The 25,000-nt window shown below is 48.9% G+C and overlaps 1 protein-coding gene across 1 annotated transcript in view; it reads right to left on the bottom strand.

Annotated features, from left to right (window-relative positions):
• ror1 (receptor tyrosine kinase-like orphan receptor 1) overlaps nt 1-25,000 on the bottom strand; it is a 313,742-nt gene that overhangs the window by 101,596 nt on the left and 187,146 nt on the right. Inside the window, exon 2 of the mRNA XM_046300198.1 lies at nt 16,380-16,436. Within this exon, the coding sequence (XP_046156154.1) occupies nt 16,380-16,436 (57 nt within the window). The remainder of the gene's footprint in view (nt 1-16,379; nt 16,437-25,000) is intronic.

The raw sequence follows: 25,000 nt of genomic DNA, 5'->3' as shown, positions 1-25,000 counted from the left end.
CTGTGTGTTCATGTCTGTGTGTTCATATCTGTGTCTTCATGTCTGTGTGTTCATGTCTGTGTGTTCATGTCTGTGTGTTCATGTCTATGTCTTCATGTCTATGTGTTGCCAGAGGGGTTTTCAGGAGCAATAAAGTCATATAAAACCTGATTTGCTAGTTTTTATTTAGATTAAGTTGCATAAATATATTTCATTTTCATATTTATATTATTTTGTTTCAGTTTTAGATTTATGGGCTAGGTTTCTATCCAATTGTGATTGATTTTTATGCAAGTATTCTAAAATCAGCATAAATAAATACATGATGAGGTATGGATAAGATCCTTTTGATAATTGGCAACAATCACCGATCATCATGTCTCCCGCATTCAAATAATACCCTTGATATTTATCAGATATTTGCATGAAGCACATCACTGTGCACTTAACCACCATAAGCTATGAAGTTATTAAATAAATTATGACATTCATCATAACTTATTTAATCTGTCTAAAAACTCTTCATGTCTTTCCATGTCATGTTGGCACAACGGAACATATCGTCGCGTGACTCCAAGCTTACTTCAACGTGATGGTTATTTTTGTGCATAACATTTGTGCATAAATATATTTCCACCAAAATTGTCGCATAATCTATTTCACAGACCAAAACATTATCCACACTTATACAGCGTATTTTGTTTTGTCGACATTGGGAAATTTTACAGGCAAATTTGCTGTTTCCATCAGGACTGTTGTTTTGTTATGCGTCATAATTAATCTGCATGAAATGGTTGGATGGAAAGACTATGAGCCATTTGTGTTCTCTAGTTTTTGGGTGTTTTTTGTGATGCCACTTCTTGCAACTTGGGGCAGTAATACATAAGGTGATGGGTCAGGTTATAGGTTAGGTTTAAATGATTAAAGTCAGTCTGAATGTGACTTGGACAGTGGTGTAGTGGTACCTGAAGAAGTGGGTATACTCTAATGCCTGGTGAAGGAACGGCGCCGTGTTTGAAAAATTCTGTTCTATATTAAAAATAAATAATAATAATGGTCTAGTTGCCCTTTAATTCAATTGCGGATCGAACAAGAGACCTGGCTAGCGGTGTTTCTGTAGGCTACTGTGCAATAGGCCTAGAGAGTCCATGTGATTGATACAAATCATCTTTATAGCATTGTGTCAGGTAGGCCTACCGTGCAGTCAATATCTAATTGGGAAGGTTTTTGGGGGAAAACCTTTCGAAAATTTCATTCAAACAGCGCATGATGACTGAATTGCACATTGCAAAGATTCAACCAAGACTTCGAGCCTACATTTTTCAACACCTGGTTTGCATACCCATTGTTGCCTTAGTTAGCATTTACTGGTAGATATCATCAGTTGAAACGTCTTTCCTGCGTAAACTACCCGCTACCGATATCATTCATCTGTGAGCTGCTCCAAGCAACAACAAAGCTGAGAGCTATGTGCTCTTTCTGCCTGACAGATGATATTCTGCTGAGACTAGGTGTGTAGCGCACATGAATGTATTTCACGTGTTTAGCGATTGTGTAGACTACTTTGTGTCTGATTTCTCTATTGTACTACGTAATTGATAAATCGTATACCTACACTACACTACTTTGATATGCATCAGTGAGTACATGCAAAGCCCACATGGGTTTCCGCCGTGTACCTGCGTATACCCTCCACTACACCACTGAACTTAGATTTGAAAGGAATAGCACCGAGACTGGTAGAAGGAAACTCCCTCTCGCCCATGTTCACATTATTCCAATGATTTGTAACTTTAGTAGTGCATGTAAGAAGAATCACGTTAGCTACCTAAACGTTTTTTCCACTGTTTGCTAGTGATAGCTGTCACGGGCGTCCTCCTCTTCATCTGAAGAGGAGAGGCGAGAAGGATCGGAGGACCAAAATGCGGCGTGGTATGTGTTGTCCTGAGTTGTCCTTATGTTATGCCCTGAACAGCTTCTATCTCAAGGCCATCAGACTGTTAAACAGCCACCACTAACATTGAGTGGCTGCTGCCAACACACTGTCATTGACACTGACCCAACTCCAGCCATTTTAATAATGGGAATTGATGGGAAATGATGTAAATATATCACTAGCCACTTTAAACAATGCTGCCTTATATAATGTTACTTACCCTACATTATTCATCTCATATGCATATGTATATACTGTACTCTACATCATCGACTGCATCCTTATGTAATACATGTATCACTAGCCACTTTAACTATGCCACTTTGTTTACTTTGTCTACACACTCATCTCATATGTATATACTGTACTCGATACCATCTACTGTATGCTGCTCTGTACCATCACTCATTCATATATCCTTATGTACATATTCTTTATCCCCTTACACTGTGTATAAGACAGTAGTTTTGGAATTGTTAGTTAGATTACTTGTTGGTTATCACTGCATTGTCGGAACTAGAAGCACAAGCATTTCGCTACACTCGCATTAACATCTGCTAACCATGTGTATGTGACAAATAAAATTTGATTTGAAATTTTGATTTGTTCATCATGAATTTAAATAAAGAAAACACTGAACACTGAAACACACTATACAAAAACAATAAACGAAATAACGACCGTGAAGCTAATGAGAACTGTGATGACACAAGCAATCAACATAGACAATCACCCACAAACAAACAGTGAAACCTAGGCTACCTAAGTATGATTCTCAATCAGAGACAACTAATGACACCTGACTCTGATTGAGAACCATACTAGGCCGAAACATACAAATCCCCAAAACATCGAAAAACAAACATAGACTGCCCACCCCAACTCACGCCCTGACCATACTAAATAAATACAAAACAAAGGAAATAAAGGTCAGAACGTGACAATAGCTAGTGTTAGTGATGCAGTATGCTTGGTCCACACAGACTCAGAGTGTCTATGGGAACTAAACTAGCTCCTTGCCAGGGACTCCCAGTGATGGAACACATTCCTGGTAGATTCTGCTAGATTCCTTAACTCAACAGAACAGACACACAACTCCAAAATAAAAAAATATTAATATCTGTGTGTGTTTGCATGTGTGTCTGTGTCTATTTGTATAATACAGATATACTGTACCAATACATATTGGGCTTCTGTGAAGTATGTAGTGTGTAGGCCTATATTATTTTCAGTGTGTGAATTTTGAGTGTTCCATGTGGTCACATGACAGGATGTCTCAGTGACCCAGGGGTGCAGAGCAGAGCTAGCTGATTTCTGTCCAACTACACACCTCAGAAAGCACTTCCTGCTCTGTGCTCTGTGCAGTATTGGCTATAGGCATCAAGGTCAACCTTTTCAACAGGGAAGGAAAACACCAGACTGCTCTCTATTTCTCAGTCTCCCTCCTCTCCCTCATCTCTCATAACAATGTATTACAAATGCTGTGATGACGAATGCTGCATTTAACAAATGCTGTAATGCTTATGGCTGCAGCGGTCATGAAATTGTGTCACCAGGTGATTGTCAAGCAAATAACTGCCGGTCTCATGGTAATTAACTGTTAATGAACATAAACACATTTAGCTTCTCCTGGCTTCTACACTGATGCAGACCATTGGAACATCTACATTTGAAAAAAGTATAATAAATCCATGTAATATAGCCTACATGTTCACAGTAAATCAATTATTTATTTTAGACAGGTCTAAAGAAACACGATATGAAGAAAATCTAGTCTATTTCAGTAGAACAATAGTCTGAGTTGTCCTTATGTTATGCCCTGATCTGGCTATGCCATATGGCTGTGTGCTACACTAGTTCATTGAACAGATATGCTTAGAGTTCCAAGGCATTATATTACAGTATATTATAGAAAGGATATATTTTCCAAAAGATGAGGGAGTCCGCACATACCGCCCCTATTCTCTGTTGAGCGGTTAACAAAGAAACATGTACTCCTATATGCTTAATGCTTAATAATTCCCTTCTCCCGGCTGCATGCCGAAGCACCTCTCACATGGTTCCCTGTCACCTGATCGGATCTTTCTCACAGGATACAAGTGAAGACATCGGGGACGCAACTGAGCACGTTGTTATCCAATTCCGAGGCGCATATCGAAGATATTGGAAGAGCTGTCCACATTTACTCTTCGTCAGCCAACAAGAGTAGCTCTAATGAACAGAAAAATGAACTCAGCATTCTTGACCGCAGATCAGCAGTTCCAAACGCTGCCAGAGACCAGGAATTCCACATGGAACACTAAATTAGAAGGGTTGCAGCCAAGGGGTGGGGAAAGTCTGTAAAGCCCACAGGGAGTGGAGCAAACAGGTATAGAAAACAGACACATAGTTGCTAAAGCTACAAAAGAGCAAAATGAGACCATCTGTGAATAACTAGTTAATTTTAAGATACTCAGGTGAGAGGATGGAGCCTTCCTCTCTTTCCTTCCTCCAACAACTCCCCAGAACAACTTGGCAGAACAGTCTTTCTTTCGGGATGGTCTTAGTTTTGACCGCCACTGACATGACCACCGCTTACAGCTGCCACTGAGAAAGTACTAACACTATTTGCTAGTCGCCTAGCAGAGGTGAAGAGCACACCTCCCTGTACTAATTGCTGATTGCTTAGCAGAGGTGAAGAGCAAACCTCCCTGTACTAATTGTTGATTGCCTAGCAGAGGAGAAACCCCTCCCACTCCAATACAGCCACTGATTACCAAAACAAGTCACATATTGCTCTGCCCATTGATCCTGGTTGATGTGTCAACAATCATCCGCAAGTTATGAGCAGTCAGCAGTTCACACACCAAGTAGGCTACTGGGAAGACAGGCAGCACCTAAGATAGATGGACCTAGCTAGCAAAAACGCAGTACTAGACACAAATTATACTTATCACTCCTGGAGAAATCAGGAGTCCTCTAGTTATAGAATGAAGTACCCACTCCAATTCACATACCGCCCCAATAGATCCACAGATGAAACAATCTCTATTGCACTCCACACTGCCCTTTCCCACCTGGGCAAGAGGAACACCTATGTGAGAATAGTGTTCATTGACTACAGCTCGGCGTTCAACATGATTGTATCCTCCAATCTCATTACTAAGCTAAGGACCCTGGGACTGAACACCTCCATCTGCAATTGGATCCTGGACTTCCTGGCGGGCCACCCCCAGGTGGTAATGTTAGGCAACAATACATCTGCCACGCTGACCCTCAACGCAGGGGCCCCTCAGAAGGGTTGAGCAGTATATAGATGTTCTCATCGTCCTACTGTCCTTCTCTCATACCTGGATTTATGGAATTAATGGCTTAATACACAAATGGTGTTTGGCTCGCGCTCCCGGTGGGTCTACGGTGGTCGGTTGAGGCGGACAGAGCATTTAGTCGCTTGAAGACTCTGTTTACCGAGGCTCCCGTGTTGGCTCATCCGGATCCCTCTTTGGCATCCACATGGTGGAGGTGGACGCATCCGAGGCTGGGATTGGAGCAGTGCTCTCACAGCGCCACTCAAGCTCCACCCCTGCACTTTCTTTTCGAAGAAGCTCAGCCCGGTGGAGCGAAACTATGACGTGGGGGACCGAGAGTTGCTGGCTGACGTAAAAGCCCTGAAAGTGTGGAGACATTGGCTTGAGGGGGCTCAACACCCTTTCCGCATCTGAACTGACCACCGTAATCTGGAGTACATCCGGGCGGCGAGGAGACTGAACCCCCGCCAGGCAAGGTGGCCATGTTTTTCACCAGATTCAGATTTATGATATCGTATATATATCTGTATGATACAGAGGAGCGGCCCATCGATTCCACCCCCATACTTCTGGCCTCTTGTCTGGTGGCGACGGTGGTGGGCGCGCGGACATCGAGCGGGCATCTCGGTTAGAGCCTACCCCACCTCAGTGCCCAGCTGGACGGAAGTACGTCCCGCTTGGTGTCCGTGATAGATTGATTCGGTGAGCGCACACATTACCCTCCTCTGGTCATCTGGGTATTGATAGGACGTTGCGGAGCCTTAGGGGGAAGTACTGTTGGCCCACTTTAGCTAAGGACGTGAGGGTTTATGTCTCGTCCTGTTCAGTGTGCGCTCAGTGCAAGGCTCCTAGACACCTGCCCAGAGGGAAGTTACAACCCCTCCCCGTTCCACAGCGGACTTGGTCACACCTGTCGGTAGACTTCCTCACCGATCTACCTCTTTCACAGGGAAACGCTAAGATCCTGGTCGTTGTGGATCGCTTCTCTACGTCCTGTTGTCTCCTCCCTCTGCCCGGTCTCCCTACGGCCCTACAGACTGCGGAGGCCCTGTTTACTCACATCTTCCGGCACTACGGGGTGCCTGAGGACATAGTTTCTGATCGGGGTCCCCAGTTCACGTCCTGGATTTGTAGGGCGTTCATGGAGGCATCTGGGGGTCTCGTCAGCCTGACCTCTGGTATTCACCCCAAGAGTAATGGGCAGGTGGAGAGAGTAAACCAGGATGTGGGTAGGTTTCTGCGGTCGTATTGCCAGGGCCGGCCAGGGGAGTGGGTGAGGTACGTGCCATCGGCAGAGATAGCCCAGAACTCACTCCGCCACTCCTCAACTAAACTTTCGCCCTTTCAGTGCGTGTTGGGGTATCAGCCGGTCCTGGTACCGTGGCATCCAAGCCAGACCGAGGCTCCTGGGGTGGAGGACTGGGTGAAGCACTTGAAGGAGACCACGGGCACCTGAAACAGCCCGAAGGGTGGCAGAAAACAAGCGCTGACCGCCACTGCAGTGAGGCCCCGGTGTTTGCACCGGGGGACCGAGTCTGGCTCTCGACCCGAAACCTGCCCCTCCGCCTGCCCTGAAGGAAGCTGGGTCCGTGGTTTGTGGGGCCATTTAATGTCCTGGGGAGAATAAACGAGGTGTGTCATAGGTTACAGCTCCCCTCAAATTACCTTATTAACCCCTCGTTTCATGTGTCTCTCCTCAGGCCGGTGGTAGCTGGTCCGCTCCAAGGAGATGAGGGACGAACATCGAGGGGTCCCCGGCGTACACAGTACGATCCATACTGGATTCCAGGCGTCGGGTGAGGGGTCTGCAATACCTCGTGGATTGGGAGGAGTACGGTCTGGAGGAGAGATGCTGGGTGCCGGTGGAGGACGTCTTGGCCCCATCTCTGCTGAGTGAGTTTCACCTCCTCCATCTGGATCGCCCTGCGCCTCGTCCTCCGGGTCGTCCTCGAGGCCGGTGCTGCGGGAGCCAAGTGTCAGGGAGGGGGGTACTGTCACAATTTCCAAGGTGGCTCCTCTCCCTGATCGGGATTGTTACTTTGTACGGGATTGTTTTCTGTGGTGATGTTATTTAGGGGTGCATGTCTGCACCACAGGGTTTATTTTCTCTCGGCAGTTGTGCCATTTTGGTATTAAGTTTAGTAGTAGAGGTTTCTCCTCCGTGTGTGTTACGCTTTATTCCCTGTGTGTGTGGCAATCTCGTTTTGGGCGTGTTTTAGTCCCATGATGTAGTTGTGTTGGGACTGCTCATTAAACTTTTGCCACTTGGATTTCCTTGCTCTCCTGCTTCTGATTCCTGCACCTCCCTCCGTTAGGAGGCATCGTAACAGTAGCATTGCCTTTAAATTGTTTAACTTGGGTCAAACGTTTTGGGTAGCCTTCCACAAGCTTCCCACAATAAGTTGGGTGAATTTTGGCCCATTCCTCCTGACAGAGCTGCTGTAACTGAGACAGGTTTGTAGGCCTCCTTGCTCGCACACGCTCTTTCAGTTCTGCCCACAAATGTTCTATCGGATTGAAGTCAGGGCTTTGTGATGGCCACTACAATAGCTTGACTTTGTTGTCCTTAAGCCATTTTGCCACAACTTTGGAAGTATGCTTGGGAACTCATTTTACTGTGGATATAGATACTTTTGTACCTGTTTCCTCCAGCATCTTCACAAGGTCCTTTGCTGTTGTTCTGGGATTGATTTGCACTTTTCGTACCAAAGTATGTTCAATGCGTCTCCTTCCTGAGCGGTAAGATGGCTGCGTGGTCCCATGGTGTTTATACTTATGTAATATTGTTTGTACAGATGAATGTAGTACCTTCAGGCGTTTGGAAATTGCTCCCAAGGATGATCCAGACTTGTGGAGGGCTACAATGTTTTTTCTTTCGGTCTTGGCTGACTTCTTTAGATTTTTCCTTGATGTCAAAGAGGCACTGAGTTTGAAGGTAGTCCTTGAAATACAGCCATAGGTACACCTCCTATTGACTCAAATTATGTCAATTATTGTCACGCTCTGACCTTAGAGAGCCTTTTTGTGTCTCTATTTGGTTTGGTCAGGGTGTGATTTGGGGTGGGCATTCTATGTTAAGTTATCTATGATTTTGTATTTCTATATTTTGGCCGGGTATGGTTCTCAATCAGGGACAGCTGTCTGTTGTCTCTGATTGGGAACCATACTTAGGTAGCCCTTTTTACCTCCTTTCTTTGTGGGAAGTTGACTTTGTTTAGGGCACATAGCCTTTATCTTCACGGTTAGTTTTGTAGTGTTTATTGTTTTTTGTCGGCGTCATATAAATAAAGAATATGTACGCTCACGACACTGCATCTTGGTCCTCCTCCTTCAACAGCCGTGACAATTATCCTATCAGAAGCTTCTAAAGCCATGACATCATTTTCTGGAATTTTCCAAGCTGTTTCAAGGCACACTCAACTTAGTGTATGTAAACTTCTGACCCACTGGAATTGTGATACAGTGAAATAATCTATCTGTAAACAATTGTTGGAAAATTACTTGTGTCATGCACAAAGTAGATGTCCTAACCAACTAGATGTCCTAGTTTGTTAACAAGAAATTTGTGGAGTGGTTGAAAAACAAGTTTTAATGACTCCAACCTAAGTGTATGTAAACTTCTGACTTCAACTGTATGTAAGGTTGTGTATGTGTGAGTGTGTGTCAGGGTCAGATTCTTCTAGGGCTGAATGATATGGCCAAAATATCATATCACAATATTTGTATCATTTTTATCATTTCTAAACAGGAAGGCCATGCTGACTGATAGTAGTGTTTATAAACAGGAGGGCCATGCTGACTGTTTATAGTGTTTATAAACAGGAGGGCCATGCTGACTGATAGTAGTGTTTATAAACAGGAGGGCCATGCTGACTGATAGTAGTGTTTATAAACAGGAGGGCCATGCTGACTGATAGTAGTGTTTATAAACAGGAGGGCCATGCTGACTGATAGGAGTATTTATAAACAGGAAGGCCATGCTGACTGATAGTAGTGTTTATAAACAGGAGGGCCATGCTGACTGATAGTAGTGTTTATAAACAGGAGGGCCATGCTGACTGATAGTAGTGTTTATAAACAGGAGGGTTGTAATGACAGTAATAATCAGGAGTGTTGTACAGACAGTAATAATCAGGAAGGTTGTACTGACAGTAATAAACAGGAGGGTTGTAATGACAGTAATAATCAGGAGTGTTGTACAGACAGTAATAATCAGGAGGGTTGTACTGACAGTAATAATCAGGAAGGTTGTACTGACAGTAATAATCAGGAGGGTTGTACTGACAGTAATAATCAGGAGGGCTGTAATGACAGTAATAATCATGAGTGTTGTACTGACAGTAATAATCAGGAGGGTTGCAATGACAGTAATAATCAGGAGGGTTGTAATGACAGTAATAATCAGAAAGGTTGTAATGACAGTAACAATCAGGAGTGTTGTAATGACAGTAATAATCAGGAGGGTTGTACTGACAGTAATAATCAGGAAGGTTGTACTGACAGTAATAATCAGGAGGGTTGTACTGACAGTAATAATCAGGAAGGTTTTACTGACAGTAATAATCAGGAGTGTTGTAATGACAGTAATAATAAGGAGGGTTGTAATGACAGTGATAATCAGGAGGGTTGTAATGACAGTGATAATCAGGAGGGTTGTACTGACAGTAATAATCAGGAAGGTTTTACTGACAGTAATAATCAGGAGTGTTGTAATGACAGTAATAATAAGGAGGGTTGTAATGACAGTGATAATCAGGAGGGTTGTAATGACAGTGATAATCAGGAGGGTTGTAATGACAGTAACAACAGTGAACAAATACTTCAAACTGTTTATGATAGAGGGGTTTGGATTGTTTCTCCATGCATGTTTTTAACTGCCTCTGAGAGTTGCAGTGCTCCGTATGGCTGCCTCCATACATATGGCTGGCTCCAGCCATTTACTGTAGCATTCTGAGAGAAGTCTGTTGGAAATCACAAAAACACAAGTCACTGACTGCACAAACAGACGGTTTGTCTGACCTGACCTGTACAGCAGAGAAAGAGTCTGCATTCATTTGATACCAACACAGTATAACAAATCATAACTCATAGCGGACTAAATAAATATAACATGAGACTATAGCTCTAGCATTTAAGTTTCCCTACTACTGTGACCAGACAAAACTACATGGCAGCGACGCTAGGCTAACCGTGGCGCTAGTCCGGTGTCTATGTGCCAGGGCTATGCTATGTGTAGTGGCACCTCGTCTGCCAGTGACGTGTGACTCATATCTGAACATGTCTGATAGGATGAGCACTCCACCACTCTCCTCTTCAGAGGTCAAGATCTCTCACAGCCAGGCACCATATAGAGAGCTGTCTTAGCACACACTCCTGAGATGACAGTTTGTGTGTGTGTGTGGGTCTGTCTGCACACTCCCCTGACTGCCTTATTTATAGATAATAGAGCTGGAAAAGAGGAGAGAGGAGGAGAGAGGAGGAAAGCGATGTCCTGCCAATGTTTGTACAACAAGCCCATTCTTCCCCTAATTGTCTTGTGTGGAGTGTTGTAGTGATTGGCAACCCAATCCCTCTGAAACCAAAACCCAGCCTGGCTCATGACGTTTCTTTAATATCACCAGATTGCTAAATTGTTCCCATCATCACCACTCTCTTTATTACTGTGGCGTTGTTTGGACCCGTGTCTGGGAGGGGGGAAATTACCCAGCTGGAAATGAAAGGGTGCAGAAGATTTATTCCGAGGTGCTTCTCTCGACAGGAATAAAACACCTAATCAGCCCCAGACCCACTGCTAGTTCTAACACACACACACACACACACACACACACACACACACACACACACACACACACACACACACACACACACACACACACACACACACACACACACACACACACACACACACACACACACACACACACACACACACACACACACACACACACACACACACACACGTACACACACACGTACACTCACACAGACACTCAAACAGACACATGTCAAACCCACCCAAATCCCCCAAATCCCCCTTCAGAAGCATCCTACCTCTGTGTGTGCTACTGTTAGTGAGTCATTGGTTAATACAGTCTAATACTGCCATAGAAATTCTGCTGTTCTGCCCCACACAGCAGTAGACAGACTAGAAACCTGACCTGGAGCACAGCTAACATAACATGGGAGTGATGCCGAGCTGCCTGGCCCTGCACTCCACTGTAGCCAGCTCTGGCAAAGGTGAAGCTCTGAATCCATATTATAAGCAAAAGAGCTGCTAAGAGAGAGTGCGTGTGTGTGTGTGTGTGTGTGTGTGTGTGTGTGTGTGTGTGTGTGTGTGTGTGTGTGTGTGTGTGTGTGTGTGTGTGTGTGTGTGTGTGTGTGTGTGTGTGTGTGTGTGTGTGTGTGTGTGTGTGTGTGTGTGTGTGTGTGTGTGTGTGTGTGTGTCACGCCTTGGTCATAGTATTTTGTGTTTTCGTTATATATCTGGTCAGGCCAGGGTGTGACATGGGTTTATTTTGTTGTGTTTCGTATTGGGGTTTTGTAGACATTGGGATTGCGGCTGAGTAGGGGTGTAGCATAGGTTTGGCTGCCTGAGGCGGTTCTCAATCAGAGTCAGGTGATTCTCGTTGTCTCTGATTGGGAACCATATTTAGGTAGCCGGGGTTTCACTGTGTAGTTCGTGGGTGATTGTTTCTGTCTCTGTGTAGTTGTTCACCATACAGGCTGTATAGGTTTTCACGTTCCGTTTGTTGTTTTGTAATATTTTATAGTTATTTCATGTATCACAATTCTTCATTAAAGAACATGAGTAACCACCACGCTGCATTTTGGTCCGACTCTCCTTCAACAGATGAACGCCGTTACAGAATCACCCACCACACCCGGACCGAGCGGCGTGGTAACAGGCAGCGACAGCAGGAGCAGCGAAGGGAGGACATTATGGACAGCATAATTATGGAGTATACAACGTGGGAGGAAATAGACAGGTGGGCGGTCGACCCAGAGAGAGTGCCGGAGCCCGCCTGGGATTCGCTGGAGCAGTGCGAAGAGGGCTATAGGAGAATGGAGTTGGAGAGACAATCACGACGGCGCAGAAGAAAGCCCGTGAGTCAGCCCCAAAAATGTATTGGGGGGGGGGCTCAGGGAGAGAGTGGCTGAGTCAGGAGATAGACCTGAGCCAACTCTCCTTGTTAATCGTGAGGAGCCAAGGAGGAGACCAGAACCAGAGCCGGTGTTAGAGGTGAGCGAAGCAGAGACTGTGAAGGAGTTAATGGGGAAAGTGGAGTGGAGAGTAATGAGGGAGTTGCTAGCTTGGTGCTTTAGGTACAAGATTCGTCCGACGGAGCGTGTCGGGGATTTGATGGCACCTGGGTCAGCGCTCCATACTCGTCCTGAGGTGTGTGGTTAGTCGGCTGGTGAAAAATGTGCCAGCCTCACGCACTAGGCCTCCTGTGTACCTACCTAGCCTTGCACATCCTGTGCCAGTCCTGCTCTCAGGCTCTCCAGTACACCTTCACGGTCCAGTCCATCCTGTGCCACCTTCACACACCAGTCCTCCGGTGGCAGCTCCCCGCACCAGGCTTCCTGTGCGTGTCCTCGATCCAGTACCACCAGTTCCAGCACCACGCACCAGGCCTTCAGTGCGCCTCGCCTGTTCAGCGCAGCCAGCGCTTTCCCCCTCTCCTGCGCTGCCAGAGTCTCCCGCGCTGCCGGAGTCTCCCGCCTGTTCAGCGCAGCCAGCGTTTTCCTCCTCTCCTGTGCTGTCGGAGTCTCCCGCCTGTTCAGCGCTTCCAGAGCCTTCCTCCTCTACAGCGCTGCCGGAGCCTACTGCCTGTTCGGATCAGCCTGAGCTGCCAGTCTGCATGGAGCAGCCAGAGCTGTCAGACTGCATGGAGCAGCCAGAGCTGCCAGTCTGCATGGAGCAGCCAGAGCTGTCAGTCTGCATGGAGCAGCCAGAACTGTCAGTCTGCATGGAACAGCCAGAGCTGTCAGTCTGCATGGAGCAGCCAGAGCTGTCAGTCTGCATGGAGCAGCCAGAGCTGTCAGTCTGCATGGAGCAGCCAGAGCTGTCAGTCTGCATGGAGCAGCCAGAGCTGTCAGTCTGCATGGAGCAGCCAGAGCTGCCAGTCTGCACAAAGCTGCCAGTCTGCATGGAGCAGCCAGAGCTGTCAGTCTGCATGGAGCAGCCTGAGCTGTCAGTCTGCATGGAGCAGCCAGAGCTGCCAGTCTGCATGGAGCAGCCAGAGCTGCCAGTCTGCACAAAGCTGCCAGTCTGCATGGAGCAGACAGAGCTGTCAGTCTGTATGGAGCAGCCTGAGCTGTCAGTCTGCATGGAGCAGCCAGAACTGCCAGTCTGCATGGAGCAGCCAGAGCTGTCAGTCTGCATGGAGCAGCCAGAGCTGTCAGTCTGCATGGAGCAGCCAGAGCTGTCAGTCTGCATGGAGCAGCCAGAGCTGCCAGTCTGCACAAAGCTGCCAGTCTGCATGGAGCAGCCAGAGCTGTCAGTCTGCATGGAGCAGCCTGAGCTGTCAGTCTGCATGGAGCAGCCAGAGCTGCCAGTCTGCATGGAGCAGCCAGAGCTGCCAGTCTGCACAAAGCTGCCAGTCTGCATGGAGCAGACAGAGCTGTCAGTCTGTATGGAGCAGCCTGAGCTGTCAGTCTGCATGGAGCAGCCAGAACTGCCAGTCTGCATGGAGCAGCCAGAGCTGCCAGTCTGCATGGAGCAGCCAGAGCTGCCAATCTGCATGGAGCAGCCAGAGCTGCCAATCTGCATGGAGCAGCCAGAGCTGCCAGTCTGCATGGAGCAGCCAGAGCAGCTAGATCCGCCAGTCAGCCATGATCTTCCAGATCTGCCAGTCAACCAGTCTCTTCCAGATCTGCCAGTCAACCAGACTCTTCCAGATCTGCCAGTCAACCAGAATCTTCCAGATCCACCAGCCACCCAGGATCTGCCGGAGCCAACTACCTGCCTGAGCTTCATCTCAGTACTGGGCTTTCTCTCAGTACTGGGCTTCCCCTCAGTACCGGGCTTCCCCTCAGTCCCGGGCTACCCCTCAGTCCCGAGCTGCCCCTCAGTCCCGAGCTGCCCCTCAGTCCAGTTAGTGTGTGTGTGTGTGTGTGTGTGTGTGTGTGTGTGTGTGTGTGTGTGTGTGTGTGTGTGTGTGTGTGTGTGTGTGTGTGTGTGTGTGTGTGTGTGTGTGTGTGTGTGTGTGTGTGTGTGTGTGTGTGTGTGTGTGTGTGTGTGTGTGTGTGTGTGTGTGTGTGTGTGTGTGTAAGCTTTGAATGAAACGTATACAATCAAGATCAGCCAAACACATTAGAAGCACACTAAGTTTACAATCTCTTTGTACACTCACTATAATATTCCATGTTATAAACTGGGTGGTTCGAGCCCTGAATGCTGATTGGCTGACAGCCATGGTATATCAGACTGTATACCACAGATATGACAAAACATGTATTTTTACTGCTCTAATTATGTTGGTAACCAGTTTATAATAGCAATAAGGCACCTCGGGGGTTCGTGGTATATGGCTAATATACTACCATGGCTAATGGCTGTATCCAGGCACTCAGCGTTGCGTCGTGCAAAAAACAGCCCTTAGCCGTGGTATATTAGCCATATACCACACCCCCTTATTGCTTAAATGTAACTGTGTGGGTGATACAGAGCTGTTATAATATCTGTCTTCCTCACCACACCAGTGTCATACTGTACTGTACAGTCTATCGCCTGCCAACTAAGCCTCACTACAAGGTGTGGAAAACCCAGTGGCATACATAAATATATACACTGAGTGTACAAAACATTAAGAACACCTTCCTAATATTTAGTTGCCCTCAGAACAGCCTTGTCGGGGCATGGCCTCTACAAGGTGTGGAAAGCATTCCATAGGGATGCTGGTCCATTTTGACTCCAAAGTGTTGTGTCAAGTTGTCTTTTGAGTGGTGAACCATTCTTGACACACACGGGAAACTGTTGAGCGTGAAAAACCCAGCAGCGTTGCAGTTCTTGACACAAAACGGTGCACCTGATACCTACTACCATGCCAAGTTCAAAGGCACTTCAATCTTTTGTCTTGCCAGTTCACCCTCTGAATGACACACATACACAATCCATGTCTCAATTATCTCAAGGCTTAAAAATCCTTCTTTAATCTGTCTCCTCCCGTTCATCTACAGCGATTTGATTGTATTTAACAGGTGACATCAATAAGGGATCATAGCTTTCACCTGGACTCACCTGGTCAGTCTGTCATGGAAAGAGCAGGTGTTTGTATTGTTGTTTGGTACACTCAGTCTATTGGAAAACACCAGGAAGTTTACTCAGGTTCATGTAGCTGTAAACTAACATCAGACAACCACAATATGAATCTATTTCACAATGATGACATTGTTCCAGTGGAGCATGCAGAGAGACCCAGCTGCTTTCATAGGACCTGAATGCTGTGTGCTCGACAAATCAAAACCAGCCCTGCCTCTAGACACAACACTGGCCAATCAGCATCCTTCCATCAGATAACAGAGACATATGTTAGCTAGCTAGCCACTGTGTTGTAGGCTAAAAATAGTGGAGTGGAGGGATGCTGAGATACAAACAGTACAGGACTTCTTCTGCCGTGGCATGAATACAATCTTAGCCTCTGTGTTGAAGGAATAGTGGAGTGGAACAGCTGATATACATAAACAAACAACACATGATTCCAGTGTTGTTGGTCCTGGGCCAGAGTGCATGGAGTACAACATTGACATAACTGGCCAAATAATCAGCATCACACTACATCATTGTGTTTGTGTGTATATCATTGTGTTTGTGTACATCATTGTGTGTTTGTGTACATCATTGTGTGTTTGTGTACATCATTGTGTGTTTGTGTGTACATCATTGTGTTTGTGTACATCATTGTGTGTTTGTGTACATCATTGTGTGTTTGTGTGCATCATTGTGTTTGTGTACATCATTGTGTGTTTGTGTACATCATTGTGTTTGTGTGTACATCATTGTGTGTTTGTGTACATCATTGTGTGTTTGTGTGTACATCATTGTGTTTGTGTGTACATCATTGTGTTTGTGTGTACATCAGTGTTTGTGTGTACATCATTGTGTTTGTGTGTACATCATTGTGTTTGTGTGTACATCATTGTGTTTGCTGTCTGTTAGACATGTTATCTCTCACCTGAGCTGTTCCAAGTGGAGGGGGCCACAACACTGGGGTCGTGGGGGAATTCAGACCCTGTAGACAGGAGACAGAGGAGACATCACACTTACTGGGTTGTGCCACCATCAAGACATACACATTGACAGGGAGAAAAGTGGGGGGTAATGACAGTTCATCTATGAGTAATAATAATAATAATAATGTCGATGATGTTATTACTGAAGACCTGAGGGCAGTAGTATCAGACAGGTAACATCATGGAGTTATTAATACCTGACCACAGCAGCATCCTAAATGGCACTATTTTCCCTACATAGTGCACTACTTTTGACCAGAGCACTTTTCAAAAGTAGTGCGCTACTGTGTATAGGGAATAGGGGGCCATTTGTGATGCAGCCTCTGTTTCATAACCAGAGATGAGACAGGCAGAAGGAACTATTCACATCTGTCCAATCTAATATCTCTGCACGCGACACAGTTGGAGGCTGGAGCTGTGTAGGGGTAGAAACTATTATAATGAGTCTCCCTCTGACCGACTGATGAGACTCTGTCAACAAATTCACAACCTGTATCTCTCTGATTCTCTCTGTCCAAGTTCTTCTCTCTCTTTCGTTTTCTCCTTCTCTCTGTGAAGTAGCTAGTTCCCATGCACAGCAATGCCTGAGTGAGTGTGTTTAATGGGGCAGGCTCCCACAGCCTCTCTGCAGGTTGCTGTGCTTGTTTAACATTACGAATGGACAGAGTGCTGACAGACAGAGAGACATAGACAGAGAGACAGACAGACATGGGCCTTCTCTGTCACAGACGTAGGCTCTACTGTAAGTAGCCTTACTGGAGCCACCCCCACCCCTGCTCACCGGAACCTTTCAAACTGACCCAAAGTGTCATGGCAGTGAGAGAGACGTGGCAGTGAGAGAGCTGTGGCAGTAAGAGGGCCATGGCAGTGAGAGGGCCATGGCAGTAAGAGGGCCATGGCAGTGAGAGGGCCATGGCAGTGAGAGAGCCGTGGCAGTGATAGGGCCATGGCAGTGAGAGGGCCGTGGCAGTGAGAGGGCCATGGCAGTGAGAGAGCCGTGGCAGTAAGAAGGCCGTGGCAGTAAGAGGGGCGTGGCAGTGAGAGGGCCGTGGCAGTGAGAGGGGCGTGGCAGTGAGAGGGCCGTGGCAGTGAGAGGGCCGTGGCAGTGAGAGGGGCGTGGCAGTGAGAGGGCCATGGCAGTGAGAGGGCCGTGGCCGTGAGAGGGCCATGTCTGTGAGAGGGCCATGGCAGTGAGAGGGGCGTGGCAGTGAGAGGGGCGTGGCAGTGAGAGGGCCATGGCAGTGAGAGGGCCGTGGCAGTGAGAGGGGCGTGGCAGTGAGAGCCATGGCAGTGAGAGGGGCGTGGCAGAGAGAGGGGCGTGGCAGTGAGAAGGCCATGGCAGTAAGAAGGCCATGGCAGTGAGAGGGACGTGGCAGTGAGAGGGGCGTGGCAGTGAGAGGGCCGTGGCAGTGAGAGGGGCGTGGCAGTGATAGGGCTGTGGCAGTGAGAGGGCGTGGCAGTGAGAGGGCGTGGCAGTGAGAGGGGCGTGGCAGTAAGAGGGGCGTGGCAGTGAGAGGGGCGTGGCAGTGAGAGGGCCTTGGCAGTGAGAGGGCCGTGGCAGTGAGAGGGGCGTGGCAGTGAGAGCCATGGCAGTGAGAGGGGCGTGGCAGAGAGAGGGGCGTGGCAGTGAGAGGGCCATGGCTGTGAGAGGGGCGTGGCAGTGATAGGGCTGTGGCAGTAAGAGGGGCGTGGCAGTAAGAAGGGCGTGGCAGTAAGAGTGCCATGGCAGTAAGAAGGCCATGGCAGTGAGAGGGGCGTGGCAGTGAGAGGGGCGTGGCAGTGAGAGGGCCATGGCAGTGAGAGGGGCATGGCAGTGATAGGGCTGTGGCAGTAAGAGGGGTGTGGCAGTAAGAGGGGCGTGGCAGTAAGAGTGCCATGGCAGTAAGAAGGCCATGGCAGTGAGAGGGGCGTGGCAGTGAGAGGGGCGTGGCAGTGAGAGGGCCATGGCAATGAGAGGGGCATGGCAGTGATAGGGCTGTGGCAGTGAGAGGGGCGTGGCAGTGAGAGGGGCGTGGCAGTGAGAGGGGCGTGGCAGTAAGAGGGGCATGGCAGTGAGAGGGGCGTGGCAGTGAGAGGGGTGTGGCAGTAAGAGGGGCGTGGCAGTAAGAGGGCCATGGCAGTAAGAAGGCCATGGCAGTAAGAAGGCCATGGCAGTCATAGCGGTTCAACGCGTGGTGTGTTGGTAGGGAGAGGGGTGTGGCAGTGAGAGGGGCGTGGCAGTGAGAGGGCCATGGCATTGAGAGGGGCGTGGCAGTGATAGGGCTGTGTCAGTAAGAGGAGCGTGGCAGTGAGAGGGGCGTGGCAGTAAGAGGGCCATGGCAGTGAGAAGGCCACGGCAGTGAGACGGGCGTGGCAGTGAGAGGGCCATGGCTGTGAGAGGGGCGTGGCAGTGATAGGGCTGTGGCAGTAAGAGGGGCGTGGCAGTAAAAGGGGCGTGGCAGTAAGAGTGCCATGGCAGTAAGAAGGCCATGGCAGTGAGAGGGGCGTGGCAGTGAGAGTGCCATGGCAGTGAGAGGGGCGTGGCAGTGATAGGGCTGTGGCAGTAAGAGGGGCATGGCAGTGAGAGGGGCGTGGCAGTGAGAGGGGCGTAGCAGTAAGAGGGGCATGGCAGTGAGAGGGGCGTGGCAGTGAGAGGGCCATGGCAGTAAGAGGGGCGTGGCAGTAAGAGGGCCATGGCAGTGAGAGGGGCGTGGCAGTGAGAGTGCCGTGGCAGTGAGAGGGGCGTGGCAGTGATAGAGCTGTGGCAGTAAGAGGGGCGTGGCAGTGAGAGGGGCGTGGCAGTGAGAGGGGCGTGGCAGTGAGAGGGGCATGGCAGTGAGAGGGGCGTGGCAGTGAGAGGGGCGTGGCAGTAAGAGGGGCGTGGCAGTAAGAGGGCCATGGCAGTAAGAAGGCCATGGCCATGATAGCGGTTCAACGCGTGGTGTGTTGGGAGGGAGATGGGCGTGGCAGTGAGAGGGCCATGACAGTGAGAGGGGCGTGGCAGTAAGAGGGCCATGGCAGTAAGAAGGCTATGGCAGTAAGAGGGGCGTGGCAGTGAGAGGGGCGTGGCAGTGAGAGGGCCATGGCAGTGAGAGGGGCGTGGCAGTGATAGGGCTGTGGCAGTAAGAGGAGCGTGGCAGTGAGAGGGGCGTGGCAGTAAGAGGGCCATGGCAGTGAGAACGCCACGGCAGTGAGAGGGGCGTGGCAGTGAGAGGGCCATGGCAGTGAGAGGGGCGTGGCAGTAAGAGGGCCATGGCAGTGAGAGAGCCGTGGCAGTGAGAAGGCCATGGCAGTGAGAGGGGCGAGGCAGTAAGAGGGCCATGGCAGTGAGAGAGCCATGGCAGTGAGAGGGCCATGGCAGTGAGAAGGCCACGGCAGTGAGAGGGGCGTGGCAGTGAGAGGGGCGTGGCAGTGAGAGGGGCGTGGCAGTGAGAGGGCCATGGCAGTGAGAGGGGTGTGGCAGTGAGAGGGGCGTGGCAGTAAGAGGGGCGTGGCAGTAAGAGGGCCATGGCAGTGAGAAGGCCATGGCAGTGAGAGGGCCATGGCAGTGAGAGGGGCATGGCAGTAAGAGGGGTGTGGCAGTAAGAGGGGCGTGGCAGTAAGAGGGCCATGGCAGTGAGAAGGCCATGGCAGTGAGAGGGGCGTGGCAGTAAGAGGGGCGTGGCAGTAAGAGGGCCATGGCAGTGAGAAGGCCATGGCAGTGAGAGGGGCGTGGCAGTAAGAGGGACGTGGCAGTAAGAGGGGCGTGGCAGTAAGAGGGGTGTGGCAGTAAGAGGGACGTGGCAGTAAGAGGGGTGTGGCAGTGAGAAGGCCATGGCAGTGAGAGGGGAGTGGCAGTAAGAGGGCCATGGCAGTGAGAAGGCCATGGCAGTGAGAGGGGCGTAGCAGAGAGTGAGGCTGTAGTAGACTAGAGGACCTGTGAGAGCTGTGGTGTGTGGGTGGTGTTAATTGGGTGATAATGTGCGGTTCAACGCGTGGTGTGTTGGGAGGGAGTAACGAGCGCAGTGCAGCTCTGAGTAGTGTCAGGAATCTAGCCTGGATTAATGAGGCTGAATGGTGTAGGCCAGCTGCACCTGTCACTGTGGCAGCCAGACAGGCAGGCTGATGAGGCTCTGCTCTTACATTAACATGGCTGTAAACAACATGCTGGTATTATAATCAAGTGTATTTCATAACATAACAATTAGTGTTGGTGGAATGTTTTGGCACACTGATTCATACTTGTGGGTGATGTTGATGATGACACTGCTGAATGTGGCTGTGGAACTCCAGAGAGGGTTCTATTTCCTCTAGGCTGTGGAACTCTGGGGAGGGTTCTATTTCCTCTAGGCTGTGGAACTCTAGGCTAGGGAGGGTTCTATTTCCTCTAGACTGTGGAACTCTAGGGAGGGTTCTATTTCCTCTAGGCTGTGGAACTCTAGGCTAGGGAGGGTTCTATTTCCTCTAGGCCGTGGAACTCTAGGGAGGGTTCTATTTACTCTAGGCTGTGGAACTCTAGGGAGGGTTATATTTCCTGGCTGTGGCTGAGGCCTCAATCTAAACTACAAACAGTCTCATGAGCTATAACGTAGCCTAGTTTTTATGATGTAATCATAGTCAGAAAAACACAGGAGGTGGAAATGGGCGAGAGGAGAGAAGAAAGGTCCTGTGAGGCAGGTGAGGACCCTACAGAGGAAGTGGAGGCAGGTGAGGACCCTACAGAGGAAGTGGAGCCAGGTGAGGACCCTACAGAGGAAGTGGAGGCAGGTGAGGACCCTACAGAGGAAGTGGAGGCAGGTGAGGACCCTACAGAGGAAGTGGAGGCAGGTGAGGACCCTACAGAGGAAGTGGAGCCAGGTGAGGACCTTACAGAGGAAGTGGAGCCAGGTGAGGACCCTACAGAGGAAGTGGAGCCAGGTGAGGACCCTACAGAGGAAGTGGAACCAGGTGAGGACCCTACAGAGGAAGTGGAGCCAGGTGAGGACCCTACAGAGGAAGTGGAGCCAGGTGAGGACCCTACAGAGGAAGTGGAGCCAGGTGAGGACCCTATAGAGGAAGTGGCTAGTTGAGGACCCTACAGAGGAATTAGAGCCAGGTGAGGACCCTACAAATGAAGTGGAGCCATGTGAGGACCTTACAGAGGAAGCGGAGGAACGTGAAGACCCTACAATGGAAGTGGAGTCAGGTGAGGACCCTATAGAGGAAGTGGAGTAAGTTGAGGACCCTATAGAGGAAGTGGAGCCAGTTGAGGACCCTACAGAGAAAGTGGAGTCAGTTGAGGACCCTACAGAGGAAGTGGAGTCAGTTGAGGACCCTATAGAGGAAGTGGAGTCAGGTGAGGACCCTATAGAGGAAGTGGAGCCAGGTGAGGACCCTATAGAGGAAGTGGAGTCAGTTGAGGACCCTATAGAGGAAGTGGAGCCAGTTGAGGACCCTACAGAGGAAGTGGAGTCAGTTGAGGACCCTACAGAGGAAGTGGAGCCAGGTGAGGACCCTACAGAGGAAGTGGAGCCAGGTGAGGACCCTACAGAGGAAGTGGAGTCAGTTGAGGACCCTACAGAGGAAGTGGAGCAAGGTGAGGACCCTATAGAGGAAGTTGCTAGTTGAGGACCCTACAGAGGAAGTGGCTAGTTGAGGACCCTACAGAGGAAATGGAGCCAGGTGAGGACCCTATAGAGGAAGTGGCTAGTTGAGGACCCTACAGAGGAAATAGAGCCAGGTGAGGACCCTACAAATGAAGTGGAGCCATGTGAGGACCTTACAGAGGAAGCGGAGGAAGGTGAAGACCCTACTGAGGAAGTGGAGCCAGGTGAGGACCCTACAGAGGAAGTGGAGCCAGGTGAGGACCCTACAGAGGAAGTGGAGCCAGGTGAGGACCCTACAGAGGAAGTGGATCCATGTGAGGACCCTAAAGAGGAAGTGGAGGCAGGTGAGTGCCCTACAGAGGAAGTGGATCCATGTGAGGACCCTAAAGAGGAAGTGGAGGCAGGTGAGGACCCTACAGAGGAAGTGGACATGGAGAGAGGAGAAGAAAGGAAATAATATGGAAGAAAGAGGAGAGGGGGTAGTTAGGTGTACTATAGAGGATTCTGTTTCAAGAACTATCCCGTCCGGTCAGTTGGTCCCGGGGAATATCAACACAGATGAGAGGCCCTGTTTTCCCTCCTCACATCTGCAAGCTAACCCAACCCGAACCCCGTCATTACACAATCAAGGAATATCTGGGAAATTGCAGGGTAATTTGGAGATTAGCATTCTAATGTTTCCCAGCAACAAAGGGTTGGTTTTATTAGAGCCATTTGTTAATGAAGGCCTAAAAATAGGGCCTGGTTAGAGCTGGTCACAGTGGCTGGTCCTGGGTCTGCAGAGATGAAACAGAAAAGAATGTCCGGTCAGGAAACAAAGGAAACTGCTGACTCTGGTTCTGTGGTTCTGTTGTTACTGCAGGGTAGGCATTGTAGAGCCGGAGCTACGTACACATACGCACACGACCTAGACATGAATATATGACTCACATACAAACATTGCGCACACACTCAAACAGGTATGCATGCACACAGAAGCATACACACACATACAGTACACACACACAAGCACACACACATGCACACACAGACTTCTGGAATCAGATTGATTAAATTAGGGAAACGATAGGGAAAAGTTAATAGATGTGCATTCCTTTTTTTCTCAGTGGATTTGATGTGTGCTGGAAGAAGAAACAATGATATATTGTAGTCATTGAATACGGTGAAATAAACTGCAATTGTAGCACATTTGGATTTGGATGATGTGAGAGATATGAAAGATATGTTAGATAAGCTTCCTCTTGGACTCTGCAGCAGTGATCTCTCTTCAAACAGGCTACCACCTCACATCAGAGCATCGCGTCATGTGATCTCTCTTCAAACAGGCTACCACCTCACATCAGAGCATCGCGTCATGTGATCTCTCTTCAAACAGGCTACCACCTCACATCAGAGCATCGCGTCATGTGATCTCTCTTCAAACAGGCTACCACCTCACATCAGAGCATCGCGTCATGTGATCTCTCTTCAAACAGGCTACCACCTCACATCAGAGCATCGCGTCATGTGATCTCTCTTCAAACAGGCTACCACCTCACATCAGAGCATCGCGTCATGTGATCTCTCTTCAAACAGGCTACCACCTCACATCAGAGCATCGCGTCATGTGATCTCTCTTCAAACAGGCTACCACCTCACATCAGAGCATCGCGTCATGTGATCTCTCTTCAAACAGGCTACCACCTCACATCAGAGCATCGCGTCATGTGATCTCTCTTCAAACAGGCTACCACCTCACATCAGAGCATCGCGTCATGTGATCTCTCTTCAAACAGGCTACCACCTCACATCAGAGCATCGCGTCATGTGATCTCTCTTCAAACAGGCTACCACCTCACATCACAGCTTCGCGTCATGTGATCTCTCTTCAAACAGGCTACCACCTCACATCAGAGCATCGCGTCATGTGATCTCTCTTCAAACAGGCTACCACCTCACATCAGAGCATCGCGTCATGTGATCTCTCTTCAAACAGGCTACCACCTCACATCAGAGCATCGCGTCATGTGATCTCTCTTCAAACAGGCTACCACCTCACATCAGAGCATCGCGTCATGTGATCTCTCTTCAAACAGGCTACCACCTCACAGCAGAGCATCGCGTCATGTGATCTCTCTTCAAACAGGCTACCACCTCACATCAGAGCATCGCGTCATGTGATCTCTCTTCAAACAGGCTACCACCTCACATCACAGCATCGCGTCATGTGATCTCTCTTCAAACAGGCTACCACCTCACATCAGAGCATCGCGTCATGTGATCTCTCTTCAAACAGGCTACCACCTCACATCAGAGCATCGCGTCATGTGATCTCTCTTCAAACAGGCTACCACCTCACATCAGAGCATCGCGTCATGTGATCTCTCTTCAAACAGGCTACCACCTCACATCAGAGCATCGCGTCATGTGATCTCTCTTCAAACAGGCTACCACCTCACATCAGAGCATCGCGTCATGTGATCTCTCTTCAAACAGGCTACCACCTCACATCAGAGCATCGCGTCATGTGATCTCTCTTCAAACAGTCTACCACCTCACATCAGAGCATCGCGTCATGTGATCTCTCTTCAAACAGGCTACCACCTCACATCAGAGCATCGCGTCATGTGATCTCTCTTCAAACAGGCTACCACCTCACATCAGAGCATCGCGTCATGTGATCGCTCTTCAAACAGGCTACCGCCTCACATCAGAACATCGCGTCATCCAGATCTCTCTTCAAACAAGCTACCACCTCAAATCAGAGCATCGCGTCATGTGATCTCTCTTCGTGTCTGATCCCTCCAGTTGTATTTACATAATGATAATAAAATCACAAAGCGACTTGAGCTTATTCTATAAAAATATTTTCTTCAGATTTTACGCAGCTCAACTGTGAAAGCACCACATGTGATGTGGTAACAAGTGGAACAGAGGTGACTTAAACTCCGGCCAGACAGAGAGCCGGCCAAGGGCGGAATAGAGGAATACAATAAAATCCAAAATGTTCAATTTGAGCGGCGGATATGCAGGGCAGCTAA

This window comes from Oncorhynchus gorbuscha, linkage group LG15, assembly GCF_021184085.1.
Source record: "Oncorhynchus gorbuscha isolate QuinsamMale2020 ecotype Even-year linkage group LG15, OgorEven_v1.0, whole genome shotgun sequence".
NCBI classification, from domain to species: domain Eukaryota; kingdom Metazoa; phylum Chordata; class Actinopteri; order Salmoniformes; family Salmonidae; genus Oncorhynchus; species Oncorhynchus gorbuscha.
This window is presented reverse-complemented; position numbering and strand designations above follow the sequence as displayed.